This window comes from Siniperca chuatsi, linkage group LG20 (genome assembly GCF_020085105.1).
Source record: "Siniperca chuatsi isolate FFG_IHB_CAS linkage group LG20, ASM2008510v1, whole genome shotgun sequence".
Taxonomy (NCBI): domain Eukaryota; kingdom Metazoa; phylum Chordata; class Actinopteri; order Centrarchiformes; family Sinipercidae; genus Siniperca; species Siniperca chuatsi.
Genome location: NC_058061.1, coordinates 11,867,174 through 11,882,825, shown reverse-complemented (window position 1 = coordinate 11,882,825; position 15,652 = coordinate 11,867,174). Strand labels below are relative to the sequence as shown.

The following is a 15,652-nucleotide window of genomic DNA, read 5'->3' as shown; positions in this document are numbered from 1 at the left end:
TCTTATCTGAACTGGGGAAATGTTTCATGAAGTAATACAACTTTTTACATTGGCTTTGCACAAAGCCAAATTGTCCAAATTCCGCCCTCCAAAACATCACAAAAAAAAGCTTTACTGCATTAATTTTCTATTCTGTTTGTCACAGAAACCTTTATGTAAAAACTGAAACACATGTCAAACATAAATCAATCAGGCTGGACATCCCACCTTAACAGGTGATTAGGAATGAACAAAGGAACAGATGGCAGCATGCCTACAAGCACACTTAAGAGAAAAACACACACTTGGATAAATGAGGTTGAACATCTTTTTTTGCTGATTTTGTGTGTTGCCAACTTTAACAAACCTAATAAGTGCAGTCAGCATTTGTTTCCGAAAACCTCCACAAATATTTATAACACCTAAAAAGTGAAAAAGTGACTGGAATTTAACCACTGGGTAAAAACATAAAATTAAAATGCAAAATTAAAATCTGGATGGCAACTTCTGGAATATGGTGACAAAATTAAAATTACAGATTGGGTGGACGCTTCTGGAGGCCACATTCAGAGTTAACTTGCTTTAAAGAAACATGGTCCGGAAAAAACTCAACATCCTTGATTTCAACAAGTTGGCGAACAACACTATAAAGTTATGTACTTGGTCAATCTTATTTCATCTGTCCCACTAACTGCTTGATGAGAGAAAGCTGCAGCTCCAACAACTGTTCCAGGTGGTCAATCTGTGAAAGGAAACAAAAAAAAAAAGTATTATCCATTTGCACTTCAAATTTCAAGTTTTTTCCAGGTTGCTCATTATCAATATTATCTAATGTTTTAATAAGTATGACATAGTAATGTATGTGCAAGGTGGCCATTAACTCCTTGCTTTACAAACTAAAAACTAATGTTCTATTAAAATCAAACAAGTTCAAAGATGCTTTCCAAAAATAGTGAAACCAGCTCTGACCTTAGTCTTCAGGCTCAGACAGCAGCAGCCAGAGGTCTGAGGAACTGGGATTCAAATAGAAAGCCAAGTGAATGCTATGCCATCTTGAACAGTGTCAAACTAATTGTATGACAAAGCTTAAAGTGTGATAAAAGTTTAAAAACAGTTTCAGTTAGGTAGTCACAGATCATGTTCTTGTTTTAATGCATACATACCATTAGTTTTTGCATCAATTTTACATGGAGGCTCCATTTGCTCAATAATCTTCTGAACTGGATTTTCTGCTGTTTGATTTCAGCACTTACTAAACCTCATAGGCCATCCTGGATCATTTATTTTTTTAGATTCATTGATGAATCAGTTCATTAGTAAAAATGAATAGATTAAATCAATGATATAAATAATCATTACTCTGCTGTTTTTTCCATTAATTTGAACCTAATTAAGCACTTTAAGCAATGCAATATGATGCATACCATAAATTGTGACAATATAAAAAAAATACTGGGTTTGCTAGGACATTTTGTTAAATGTATGATGTAATAGTAAAGACTAGCAACTTAATTAAAAAAATCACACCGTAAAAGTGTGACTTGACCAACCATTGACTGACACCGCAGAAGTGTTTTTCTTCTGATGGGGAGTCTGGGGTGTCAGCTCTGGGGTTACAGTTAGGCCAGTGGTAGCTGTTGGATTTTCCAGCCCCGTTTGGGTCTCAGATTTGGGCTGAGGGCAGTCAGGTACAGCTGTAGTGCTGGCAGTAGATGTGCTGCTGTCAGTTTGGTCATCTTTCTGAGTGGTGGATGGGCAAGGATTACTCTTGGCCTGGGCCTGTAGTGTATCCAAGATCATGGCTATGAGGTTCCCTCCGCCCCTCTCAGTGGGCAGAGTGAGTGAGACCACATTAGCAGAGCCAGTGAAGGACTGGACAGTGGCCAGGACGCCATTCGACAGCAGGCCTCGAAACATCTGCTGCACTTCCTCTGGAATCTCTGCAGGGAAGTGCTCCTTACCTAGAAACAGAGGAGGAAAAGGGGTGTATGAGGGAGTAAAATGCTACAGCCCAGAGCAATTACAAAGAACACTTGTGGTCAACAAAAATGACAGCCCTTTTGCCTTACCAGTGAGGGTGCACCGAGTGATCTGAAAGGGAAGCTGCAGCAGGTGCATGGGGATGGGCAAGATGCGGGAGAATGGTACCTTCTCACTGTTGCCGTAATCTGCATAGATGACACTCATCTCATTCTCACCGACCTCCAGGACCACCGCACGGTACCAGTTACTGTCAGCTGAAAAAAATAAATTAAATAAAAGTCCAACCAGGGTGTTTAATTCTATACATCGGCAGTTTTGTTAGCACTAACAGATCCAGATTTATATATTTTGACAGGAGTATCTGTTTACCATCAGAGGGTGTTTTTTGTGTATTTTAATGCCTTGATCTGCTTGTGTATTCATGCATCTATGAAATGTGCAATATTTTCAACAAATGATTTACTAAAAATGGGACTGTTTAGTAAAATCAAATTAATCTTCCGTATTTTGTCGATAATTAGAACTCAAGGCATCCAAAAAAAGCCTTGAAACCAGCCTTTAAGAGATGACAAAGAAGACAGCTGTCCTTAAAAATCGATGTGCCTTTACCAGCAAACAACCTACAGACGGCACTGAAAACTCCATTAAAACAGACCCTGTTGTTAGCTGTGGAATGTATGCCAGGCTATAGTCTACTACTTGCATACTGTGTTTAAAGAAGATCTGCTCCTATGTCCGACTGTGCACACGCTGTGTAATTATATCTACTAGCAGACACCAAATTACCAGCTTAGGTCTGCAGGGGCAACAAGTGCAGGTGGGGCCTCAAGCAGAGTCAGAGAGCAAACATAAAAACTGGATGGGAGAATGAGAGAAGGGAATTCATAGCGGCAGATTGTGTTTGTGTGTCTCTGAGTGGAATAGCTCAATGATGGATCAGCTGGTCTGTCCTCACAGGGTCGCTTGCCTGTAATCATTAAATCATGTAAGAATGATGCTGCCTGAGTGATGGGGGTTTCCCCTGCTGACAGTATCTATAAACCTCTGGATTCAATTTCCTCATAAATGATGATGTGAAAACTAATTCACCTAATTGAACTCAACTGTAATTTTTTGTCACATAAAAATTCTCAAACAAAATGACCTTTTTTTTTGCTTTTATGCCAAAACAAGTGTTTACTATAAGTCTAGATATATCAATATGATGTTTCAACATTATTATTGTTAACTATTATGCATGGCTAGATTTGAAGTTGCATTTATTACTTTTTTTCTGATTGTGTTATCTCTTGTAAAAACTTTGCTTAATATCATGTTAGGATGTGAAACCCATCATGGATTCAGGCACTTGCTCTCAGTTATTCACTTATAATATACATGTCTGACACCTAGTGGCTTTAAGGGGTCATGCAAAACCTTACAAACCCTGAACAAGGCTTGCTCACTCACTCAATTCAAGTCTACAGTAGTGTGGAGAGCTTTGCTTCTATTGTCACTGCAACTTTGTTACTGGTTATGTTTACTACCTGCCTCTTCGACAGCTGTGATGGTTTTACAGATGCCAGTTACTTTTAGACATGGCAGAAAAAAGGAGGGGATGGAGGCCAGGACTAACACTAATGCTCTTGGCTTCCTTGTGAAGAGCTGCATGCTATAGCAGTGTGTGTTACAGTTTGGGCAGGCACCTTATGTCTATCTGGTAATGTGATAGAAAGACCACAGATTAAAGTTCATCTCTGGATTTATAATTTTATCATGTACAGAATATATTTATGGAATGATAAGTGTTCCCCACCAGAGAACTGGGCACAGCAGGCAGCCCCAGGAGCTGGTCTGCTCAGGACGGCGGAGGATAAAGAGGCCATGTTGTTGCTGCAGTAGGCAGCCAGCTCCATCATCACCACCTGAAGCTTCTGCTGGTCCACTGCACAACAACATACAGCAATTACAACAAGAGAGAGAATCAAATTTTAACCATTTGTGCATCTTCTTGTGACAGACAGGGACAAGAGTGAGTGTTCTGACCCTGGCTGGGACCGAGCAGGTAGAAGAGGGAAGGACTAATGACAGCTGCAACGTAAGGCTGAAAGGTCTCGTTGAGAGGCAGCTCAACTGTCTTCCAGTCCACTGGGAAAGATGGCGCTGAAACAAGATTACAACACGTAATTTCAATTTGGCTCCTCAAATCATTAGCCATTGCATTTCACCTTTAGGCAGGGTATCTGCATTTTGTACATTTTTCAAGTACAAATTGAATTACTTTTAAGACCTTTTTAATACCTCTAAAAGGAAAAAATACTATTACCACAGCAAAAGAAATCGACAAACTAGACTACAGTATACACCGTTATTGAGTTTTATTGAATTTGATTAACTGAAATATTCAGTGCACATTAGCTAACATAACTACCTTCTCATTAACGAAAATTATACTGTATGGTGGTAGTCTGATGAATGGTAGTGGGGCCTGAAGGCTTTGCCAGAGCGGCATATTTGCCCTTGAGATGTAACGCTAGCGGAGTAGAAATAGAAAGTGGCATGAAAAGAAAATACTCAAGTAAAGTAGAAGTACCTCGGATTTGTACCTAAGTACAATACTTGAGAAAATGTACTTTATATATTATATATTTATATTCCACCACTGCGGAGCGGACATATTCGCAGTAGACAAATCATCTCTAGTATGTACAGCCAAACTACCAGTAGCGGCGTACGACTCGATGGGCATAATACTTTTTCGAGTGCTAGCATAGTGTTTCATTTAATGTGAGAATCCGTGCTTACCATTGTCCCAAATTTAAATGTTTTGCAACAAAGTTCACATTGCGCCTCCTATGAATCTCTGGAACTTCTCTGTGAATTTGCATTTACCCATGGCTGAGCCTGCATTACTTGCTCGCGGCGTCGCGTTCTTGGTGTTTTCCTTTTCCCCGCTGCAGCCCCCAAATTGGAAGCTGGATAAACATGTTCTTCTTTTAGGTTAAAATGCGGATCACAGCCTGGCATACTACCACAACCTACAGCTGAGTGTACACTACCTATTTAATGTACAAACAAATAGATAATAGAGGTAGACGGAAATAGTCATTGTTGTGAGATATAAAATACTGGTAAAATAAAACATAAAAACTGAATAAAAAAATATAGAAATGCTCCTTCATTCTGCCCCAGATGAATGTCAAAAACTAAATTTAAGATGTTTTAAGACTTTTTAAAGGATCCGTGGGGATCCTGTTTAGGACACCTACTTTCTAGCTGACCTGATAGTGTTGCAGTTGGCCCTTCAGTTGGTGTCTCTTTGGAACTGTCTCTTGTTTGGCTGGAGGCTTGCACATGCATTTGGCTGTGCTCATTTTCCTTTATTTCCTCTTGGTGTTTGGCTCCAGAGCCTGTGGTTGCATGTGTCTCTTTGGGAATTGCTCCAGGAGCTTTGGCTAGTTGCTCAGAAATTAGGGCAGCTGCCACATTCTGCCCTCTGCTCTCCAGCTCCACACCGTAGCCTTGTTCAGTGACTGAAAGGACACGTGCAGAGAGCTGCTCGCCATCCACCAGAGTCTGGAACCACAGCTGGGCTTCACTGCTCCACTCTGATCCCAGGGGCTCCACACCTGAATCCCAAAATACACACCTTGTGAGAAACCTAATGTTAAAACCTTGTTTTATGCCCTTTTTAATCAAACCCAGGAGAAAAATTCAAACAAGAAATCTTTTATTATTCAAATTTGTGCAAATATTCAGTCATGCTCTAACAATCATCACTTGGCTATCAATATGGCAAAGAAGTGATATTAAATGATAGCAAATGCCCAATAAAGAAACAGAATTATAAGATACTCACTTGTAAATAAGAAAGCATTTCATTTGCAAAAATTACTTAAATGTCATTTACTTGGAGAAAACACTTTCATTCTCCCTCTCTTTCTTATTCACACTAACAGTTTCTTCTCTCTCACTCACACACACACACTACCTGTGAGCCAGCAGTGAATTGCCTGGAAGGGTAGAGTCAGGAGTTGGGATGTAATGGATCGAAGGTGGTTCTTTTCCACTTTCATGCTATAACCATAGTCCACAAAGTTTACAGACACCTTATCTTCAGACACCTCATTTACCATAGCCCGATACCACGCTCCATCACCTGGGGAGTAAAAAGCACACTATGTACAACTAAATCAAAACAAAAAGAAAAGATCATTCTGAATGTCATCTGATCAAGGATGTTAGTAAACAGTTTCATGTGTTAACTGATCATGTGTTCAACTTAGAGATTCACAACCAATAAATAGCCTGTTCTGACACATACGCCAACATATCAAACCTTCATGTTTTGACAGTCTGTCTGATGAGCTGACAGTGTTTATTACAACCAGTGGTACAGGAGATAGTCTCACCAGGAAACATGGCACAACAGGGCTCTCCCACTTTGGGCACAAAAGGTGAAGCCTTCGCCTCACAATGCTGTTTCAACTCAGCCCCCAGCTCTATCAGCCGCCGATGGTCTGAAACACACACACAAACACACAATGCATGAAATAAACTGTTAAAATGGGGCCTCTCTGCTCTGCTGATCGCTGACTTTGCTCCATTTGTGTGTGTGTGTGTGTGTGTGGAGGAGCTCAGCCCTGACACAGTGAGCAGGAGAGAGGCTGCAGCATGATAATAAATTACACCAAAACGTTACAAAGTACTGATAAAAGAACCTTATCAATACTACGGTCTTTGATTAATTTAGCCCTGGGGCCTGTTTAATACCGGGTTTCAGTACCCATCCCTAATAATTTTGTGGAGTCAGTACAACTTTGTGTCATAAAATACATGACAAAAGACAAAGTCAACCATACTGTATATCACTGATAATCAGCTGAAATATATGAATGATTAACCTACATTAACGTCCTCCAAAATACAACGGTAAGATTTTTTTTAAAAAGCATTGTTATTGGGAGTACTCATAATGGCACTATCAACAAACATTTGCTTCATTTGCTGTCAAAACCCAATAATGGTGGCCCTCTAGGCTGAAGGAACAACAATACCTGTAGGATTGTTGATGCGGCAGTAAAACTCTCCAGGGTTCTCCACAACACTGGCTAGCAGTGCCAGTGTCTTGCCGTCACAGGGAAGCTCAGTACAAGACCACACCAGAGGCTCACAGACTGGAGTAGGCACTGAAGAGCACATTAAATGCACAAAAATGTATATTATTGTACATATAGGCCTAACTGTCAGCCCACTTGCACTACATATTTCAGAAATACAAAATTATAAAGTTCTCAGTTGAAAGCAGTGGTTCAAACAGCTGCATAAATATGCTTCAATGAGTGAAGAGTAATTGTGACTGTTACATGGCATAGCACAGCAGCCACTCAGGTGACAATTCAGTTAAAGTAACATTACCCTAATATTCAATATCCTGTAAAATCCTATAAAAAAGGTTGTTACTGTTAAACACTCTCAAAAAAGGAACAATCGTTTATTCAATATGTGTTTTAGATAGAACTTGGCATCATTTTCACATCACAGTAATTGAGATTAATTTCAGACACTTCCCACCATGTGGTTCCGCAGCAGAAGTTGCTGTCTGGTCAACCTGCTGGTCGTTACTGGTGGTAACAGGAGCAGGTGCAGCAAAACCAGCAGAGCTTAGTAGCTCGGCTACATTGGCCTGAGGATCACTGGCCTCATCAATCATGGCCACTAAAGCCTTGCCCTCATGCGCTCCCTGGATCTCAATGCGCAGTATTCTGTTTGATACCCTTCGCTGCAGGGCCAAAAGGCAGTCCTCTGACCAGCTTTCCCCAACGGGCTGCACCCCTGGAAAACAGCCCAAAGACAGATGTGTTTCAGAAAGACGTGCATTTTCAAGTTTCTGTAAAATTTGCAAAAAAGTTTTTATAAAATCCTCAAAAACAGTAATTATAGCACATTCTCAAATATAATTCTTATTCAAATTTTTAGTACTTAAAGTATGTCAAGACATTTTCAACTGTCAGAGATTCCAATGAAATTTTTCAGGTACTTAAATAGAAGGAGATGTTTAATGCATATAGAGTAAAGGCAAGGCAACCTTGTGGTGACTGTTACTGTCCAATATAACTATTAAAAAGGTAAATGCGTTTTTAGACAGATTTCTTATGAAAAATTGAGTGACACTACAGAATAAAGGAAAGGAAAATAATTAAAGAATCTTTTACCATGGTGATGGCGGCGCATGCAGATGCGGCGGCCAGTAGCTCCTTCACACTTCGCTACATTTTGTTTAATTTAAATTTTTTTCACCTATTGCTGAAGCACGTATTAGCCTACCTATGACAGAAATACACTCATCATCATTGGAAAAGGAAGCGCAAGGATAGGATTAAGTGTAGCAGACACTGAGATGATCACTGCTCACGGCATCTTGACCACCTAGCCAGATTTCCAGCTAGACCAAGCGCCACCACAGGGGGTGCGACCGACCCAGAAAAAGAGGGAAGACAGCAGGGATAAGAGCTAAGCTAAATCAACTTAAACCTAAGGCTGCTCCACTACCCAGCCTAATCCTGGTAAATGTACGGTCGCAGGAAAATGGAATGGACGAAATAGGAGTCAGGCTAACCCAGCAACAGGAAATCAGACTGTTGTGCCCACATCTTACAGAGACCTGGCTCCATCACAACAACCTGGATCAAGCTATTGCACTCGGCAGACGGACCAAGTTCTGCGCCAACAAAATGCAAGACTCTGGCAAGACGAGGGGAGGCAGACTGTGTTTACATCAATGATGCTTGGTGCTCAAATGTAGTCAAAGTTGATGGACAATGTTTCCCAGATGTCAAGTTTAATGTTAAGATGCGACTATATTATCAACACTATCTTGTTGCTGCTTTTTACATTCCCCCAGACGCAAATTCAAAAAATGCACTACAGAACTATTACTTTCTTGGTGTATACGTGTATAGGTATATATGTATGTAAATAACTGTATTATTTGTCTTAATTTCATCTTATTCTATTATAAATTGAAATACTTCTATGTGTGTACAACTTACATTTCATTGTGCAACCCTGTGTTGTAAAATGACAAATAAATGACCTTGATTGATTTAGGCATGTGACTCAATACAGAGCCATCAAACACAGTTAAACACACTTTGGTAAAGTTTAACCATTTATAATGTGCTTTACAGCAGATATACTACCTGCTAAACCACAAGGCATAGCCTGCATGGGCAGGGCCAGTAGTGAAGTGCTGATAGGCCGCAGATGGCCTAAATCCACATCCTCAGAGTTGCCAAAATCAAGGTAGCCCACGCAGACTCGTTCCTCTGATGAATAAGCCAGAACTTTAGCCCTGTACCATTGCTTGTCCTCTGGAAAAAAGGTCAGAGCTTAGGTTCACAAAGCAGGTCTACCAAGGCAAACTACTAATTTGTATATATTTATATAATACTGTATGACATCATCTTTTGAGAACAGAATGTAGAAACATTTTAAAATCAGAGGAGACTATTTTGTCAGTTGGAGGACCTTTCAGGTTCAAGGAATTTTCAAATCATAAAAACTTTTTTTTTTTTTAATAAAAAGGAATACACTAATCTCTTGGCAAATATAAATCTTTGTTCAACTGAAACTTGGTTGAAATGTCAACAGTTTGAAATTTTATGCATCCTGTATTAGCTTGTTTAGTTACAATACTGACACACTGTTTCTTTAGTAGATGGCATAACCCATCGCGCGCATTCTCATTAACCGAACTGTCTTATAATGCAAAGTGTTATATATTATAAAGTGATATATTCTCAATATGTACATATGTGTTGTACCTGAGAACTGGGCACAGCAAACTGTACCAGGGGCTGGTCTGAAGTTCTGGCGGGCTGGGACCTGACAGCAGTGTTCCCTCAGCTTCAACTGCAACTCCTGAATTACTCCTGTAAACCAAAAGCTCTCAAGTTAAATGAACATGTAAAATTTCAGAAATTTACTGTAAGCTGCATGTACTAGAACAAATGCTACTTACCAGCATTCTCCACTTTCTGTACGATAATTTCATTGGGTGACTGGAGGTGGGTGACCACAACAGTGAAGGAGTCACCCACTGCCTGTGTTAGTGGCTCCGGTGGCTGAGCCCAGGTGTTGTCATCCTTCCCATCAGAGAGACGTCTGAAGTTCTCCAAGGATGCACTCACCATGGCGTCTGAACAAAATTGTAAATTATATTTACAATTATACAATCTATTTTATGTATAAAGACCTTTAATGGAACTCTGAAAGTATAATATATTGGCTTTCACACCCTAAATGGGTTAATATTATTTTTAATTCGCTATGCCAGTATTGTTTGTCCAGGATTTTCATATGGCATAAAACATGCAGTACTGACTTAAAGCACAAATGTGGTGCCTTAACAGACAGAGCACTTGCATTGCTCTAAATATTCTAAATTGGTAAATTCACAACAAATCTAGATGCTGAACAATCCCATTACATGACGCTGTAGTCCCTCATTCATCCAGGACTGTTCCATCGTAGAAAAGGTTCCAGTCGTAGTCATCTGGACACTGTTTTCAGAATCAAGACGTTTCGGGTCCCATCCGCAAGTCATTCTCAATTGTGAAAATGGTCTGCGAACTCAGAAATTGAAGCTACTCTGTGTTGCTTAAGCCCTGCCCTCAGGAAGGAGTCTTCCTGAGTGTCTGCTGTTTACCCTGCCTAGTTTCACCTGAAACTGCCCTTCTTTTGTTTCCATGATGGCCCAGTAATCAGGCCTATTGTTTTCTGGCCGAAACGTCTTGATTCTGAAAACAGTGTCCAGATGACTACGACTGAAACCTCTTCTACGAAATCCCATTACATGTTGACAGAATCTAAATGCATTGTCTTATTCTAGCCAGGGTACCTGGTAAAGTTTGGAGTATAAATTAAATGACCTACATGACTTTTAATACCTCCAAAAGGTGTGAGTATATTACATATGTCAGCAAACTGTGCAGTGTAGCAGGGATATCTAATGATTCTCCCCAGTTTTGTCCCGTATGTCACAGCCCTGGTCTGCCCTGGGCTGATTTGAGATAGAATGGTTAATTACATATGAAGCTGGCTTACTTATTTCTTGCTCAGTTGGTGTCACGTTGACTGCTTCCTGTTCTGCATAACCGTGCTCAAGCAGGAATGTGCTTACCTGCTTTCCTAAAAGACACAGAGAGTCAGTCGTCTTAATGGGTATAAACCTTGACAAATCTTTTGCCTGTGTATCCCTATCACAAATCACACTTCACCCATCATAAACAGATCTTGTTTTTCAGCTTTCCCAACTTTATATAACCTACCCATGGAAAGTAGGATATCCACAGCATGGATGCGACCATACTCTAGTGTTTCCTCCAGCCTAACAGTCACAGTCTTGCCAGCCAACAGCTGTCTCACTGCAATACAGCACTCGCCTGACCAGTTGCCAGCCACTGGCACCACCCCGGCGATACAGCACTCCATTGCCTGGAAGTAATAGATGTGAGTGCTGGTGTCATCATGCCAGCTGTAAGACACTACAAAACGGGTGAATGTTATGTAGTTGGAGACTGTGTGTTATGGAAAGTAATGACCTTGACGGATGTCTGTGCATTATTAATATTCATGGAACAAAATCATCATCAAATATATTTTGACACCCATCGTGGCAACATTGGAGGCTTAAAAAATATAACTAATTTGAGTGGTGTGAATATGCACTCACACATGGACAAAATGGCGGGATATTAGCAGCCAGGGGCTTGATCCTGTCCACGGGGACATCCTCTTCATTGCCAAAGTCAATGTAAAGGATCTTAGCCATCTTCTGGTTAGTAGCCAAAGTCTGGACCAGGCCTCGATACCAGTTCTACACATAAAAAAAATAAAGGCAAACACAAGTGGCACAGTCAAGGACTGAGCTAATGTACATACTAAAAGTCCTGTCTCTTGTCAAACTGCTTGAGAAGGCCTCTGCTCACCAGGTCACAGGAGAACTGAACCGCGCAAACCTCTCCAACATGAGGTACATATGTTGTCACTGAAGGGCAGCTATAAGTTTTCTGAAGCTCTGTGCTGATGCTTTGCAGAGCTTCCAGCAGCTCAGGGCTTTGGGCAAGAAGGAAAAACCTGCCAGGGTTGTAGAACTCAACAACAGATGCCTAAAACCACACACACAATTACAACAAAGAGACATTGCGTTTTGGTATTTAAGAACATTGATTAGATCAGTCTTTACAGTTGAGGCAAACTGGGTATATTGTACCTGGATGTCAGTTCCCTTTATGATTTTAGCCATATGCAAGTCCTTAAAATAGACCCTCTGGATGCTGGATACATCACCATGCTTCAATAAACAGAGGTTAAACATAGACAAAAAAATTATCACAAATCTTTTACATACTGTTATTTGAAATCATGAAAATTTTAAGCTTGAATTTTTACTTGCTTTAGAAGATCTCCAAATCACTGCAATTACCTTAGACTCAAGCAGGCCAGTTCTGTCTCCAGCCACTGGCGAGGCTGTGGTTTCCTTTGGTTTCTCTCTTTAGATTAAGAGAAACAGGTGAGTGCACATTATTTATTGGACATTATATAATGATTCAACTCTTTGCTGGGGAATTGAATTTTTTGTTAGCATTAAAAAATCGTCACAGCTGACAGTCAGTGGCACCCAGTGGTTGATCCAGCTTACTTTGCAGGTTCTGGATCAACAGACTTGCACATGTGTCTGTGTGCCTTCCAATCTTCTGTCTGACACACCACAGAGCAGTAAGGTGTCTTCTTGCAGCGCTTGCACCGAAAATTTCCTGTCAAGAGAACACTAGTTAATTAGAAACTGTTAATTTCACCAAATTTAAATACAAAGCTACAAGAGCCACTCGAGCTGTGCTGACAAGAATGCTGAGATTCACAAAACAACCATAAGGAAATGTGTTGCATACTATGCACCACAGTGTCAGGATATATTTCACATCAATACATGAAGGCATGGCACATTCCAGGACTTATATTTTATACATTGTCAAGCCTCTGACCTCTGACTAAAAATACATGTTTAAAAGCAAACTTTGATTAAAGCCACTGAAAACCCAAATCCACAATAGCCTTCTAACTATTAATTTATGGTCTTATGTACATAATAGTATCTAAAAAGTATTAGAAATTAGTTTCAATCCAAATTCGAAATACTGTCCTTTAAGTTTTTGTAAACTTTCCTGATATTGTTTTGAATCGGGCATGGTTATGCTCTGATATTTATTATGAGAATTACGCAATTAATTCTGCGATCCAATCATAAAAATCTGCCTCTCAAAGTCTGAGCTAACTTGTCTCTACTTAGCCTTTGGCAATTAGCTAGCTAACCATATATCACCTATATTTGATCTATCCATCTCTCTCTCTCCTCTTTCACACACATCCAACAGTGAAGATAATGTGTCATTCTTTGTGGTGGTCTCCGCTTGTAGAGGAGCACCACCCTCACGAGGGTTAAAACCTGCAGAGAATTTGCACCCAGGTGAGAATGACCACAGGCAGCCATTCAGCTATTTACACCTGACGTGCTTATTGATGGTCGCGGGTGTTTAGTTTAGGCCATGGGTGTTGAGTGTCAACCGAGGGAGGTTACTGACAGCCGCAGGTGTTGAGCATCGTCCGCGGTTATCTATTTTCGGCCGTGGGGGTTTAGTGCTGCCCACAGAGCATCTATTGTCGGCCGTTGTATGGCACTAGCTAATACTACAGAGCCATTATTTTGCATTGCATTGCATTTCATTAATTAATTCATTAATTCAGAACAAATAAAAGGCTTCTTAGCTAACTTTGCATGTGTATGCAACTATTTTACTCAGGAGTAATATGGATAGCAAAGCATTTTGTAACTCACCATTCAGTGACCAACTGAAATGAAAAATTTTCAGATGGCAGGGCCTGATCTGATTCCGAATCAGACAAACATGTAGGGCTGGACTAAGTTAATTATCGCTTGCGCCATTGCTGTGACTGACTACTGCCATGAAAGATTGTTGATACAGATGGAGCTAGGGAGATGTCAGTCATACCAAGGGAGATCAAAATGTGATCTGCTGCCTACACAGTCTTGAGAAATGGTCTAAACAGCAAAATGAGCTGATTTTTGAACTAGGTTTTCTAATAGTTATGAACATTTATCTTCACTCAGATTTTTGTGGACGCTTAATGAGATGCTCAAGTTTGATATCATATATGCATTTTTACTATTTCAAGCCAAATTTCCAGTGGCTTTAAGAAGCATTACTGCTCATTAATACACATATTGTAAATGTTCTTCAGTCTGATTTTCATCTGTGGAGGGCAGGTTGTCGAACACCTGTATACTGTTGGCACTTCATAGTGCAAGGCTGCAGGAACTTTACATACCCCTTCACATTGAGTTGTGACTTTAATGGTGACAATATTACCTTGTTGACCACAGTAGTTGCAGAAGTATACAGTCAGTGCTGGTGGCATGGATCCTAACACCTATGAAGACAGAAAAAACTTTGTGGAAACTGTGAAAGGACTTTCATTTCAACAGAACACATTGATATAGCCAATGATGAAGAACTGCAACATACTGCAGATGTATCCCTGCTGACTGGTGAATTTATAGGACCTGCAAAAAGAAAAGAGGAACGAAGCTGGTGAAATATAATGTTCAAGGTAACGTTATTTAGTAGCTAACAATATTACCATGTTCACGAATTAACATTTATTGCTGTTTAGTTACTGTGCGCAGTGTATAGTTGACCAAATTAGGAAAAACAACGGGTATGGCAGGTGTGTCCGATAATGGACGCCCGTCTAGCTAGTTGTCTGACAATGATGGCATTGATTTACCGTCTCCAATGGCGTCTGACACGGGGCGCACTGGTGTTGCATTGGGCACGGTGAGATGTCTTGGAGGAGGCAATGCAGAAAGAGCCACGGGGCTCGAAGATGGTTTCCTCAAGGGCAGGTTAGGTCGAACCAGGTTTGGAGAATATGAGCGGTACATGGCGGCCCTGTCAACATCATAAAAGTTATGTAAAGTCAGACCGTTTATTAAGAAATTATGTGAGCATGAAAAGTGCACTAAAGTTTCGTTTACATTTAAAAAGCACTATATTCTTAGCTAGCTAATCAACGGTGAAACACCAAACGTTATGTAAGTTACAGGATGACTAACGTTATACAGTCTATGACTGACAAGTTAGCTCGCTAACGAACGTCAGGTTAGCTACTAGCAAGCTAATACAAACGGCGATAATTGAGCAAAACTTAAGACAACAAACTAAAATAATATTATGCTACGAGACAGAATTAAATATATAAACCCAAACAAATAAATATATCTACTTTATGGTTTTTATATTGCACGGTCAATATTTTACCTGAGTGCACGTGTCTGTAAAGAAGTAAAAGTGTTGCACATGCGCAATAGCCTCAATTGCAGCTAGGTCAAGAGGTCAGGATGAAATTAATTTCCTACTTCTGTGTCAAGAATAAAGACAAATTCTTTAAGACCGACTCTATATTGTGTTACAACATTAAGTTGTGACATTAGTATCCATAAATTTTATTGTTAAATTGTATCTGTCTTTATTGCTAATTCCTGAATTTCCCTTCTGGGGCTCAATAAAGGCTTGTCTTATCTTAATTATTTATTTATATATGAATATAAAAAAAAAGTCCTTTACGG

At 40.0% G+C, this 15,652-nt stretch overlaps 1 protein-coding gene across 3 annotated transcripts; it reads right to left on the bottom strand.

The window, feature by feature from the left end:
• Positions 1 to 124: 124 nt before the first annotated feature.
• On the bottom strand, positions 125 to 15,488 carry tdrd1 (tudor domain containing 1). Of its 3 annotated transcripts, none has more exons than XM_044177696.1 (26): positions 15,345 to 15,488; positions 14,812 to 14,975; positions 14,550 to 14,587; positions 14,394 to 14,454; positions 12,647 to 12,761; positions 12,431 to 12,497; positions 12,218 to 12,298; positions 11,934 to 12,113; positions 11,678 to 11,821; positions 11,274 to 11,439; positions 11,050 to 11,133; positions 9,965 to 10,141; positions 9,768 to 9,875; positions 9,144 to 9,314; positions 7,516 to 7,776; positions 6,999 to 7,130; positions 6,354 to 6,461; positions 5,933 to 6,100; positions 5,211 to 5,570; positions 3,988 to 4,104; positions 3,758 to 3,886; positions 2,049 to 2,216; positions 1,530 to 1,940; positions 1,143 to 1,208; positions 949 to 992; positions 125 to 721 (listed from the first exon to the last, which is right to left on the bottom strand). In XM_044177696.1, exons 1-26 carry the CDS (start codon positions 15,383 to 15,385, stop codon positions 650 to 652), a joined length of 3,633 nt encoding a protein of 1,210 aa, XP_044033631.1. In that variant the 5' UTR covers positions 15,386 to 15,488; the 3' UTR covers positions 125 to 649. The 3 variants fall into 3 exon arrangements, with proteins under 3 accessions (XP_044033631.1, XP_044033632.1, XP_044033633.1); XM_044177697.1 differs by lacking the exon at positions 15,345 to 15,488 and adding an exon at positions 15,062 to 15,293; XM_044177698.1 differs by lacking the exon at positions 1,143 to 1,208 and having other exon boundaries at positions 126 to 721.
• Between the last annotated feature and the right edge of the window lie 164 nt (positions 15,489 to 15,652).

Coding starts and splice junctions, on each gene's coding strand:
- tdrd1 (XM_044177696.1), bottom strand. CDS start 15,385: ATGTGCAACACTTTTACTTCTTTACAGACACGTGCACTCAG. Junction 11,134..11,273: donor GGATATCCTACTTTCCATGG/GTAGGTTATATA, acceptor TGTGTCTTTTAG/GAAAGCAGGTAAGCACATTC. Junction 6,462..6,998: donor CCGCATCAACAATCCTACAG/GTATTGTTGTTC, acceptor TGTGTGTTTCAG/ACCATCGGCGGCTGATAGAG.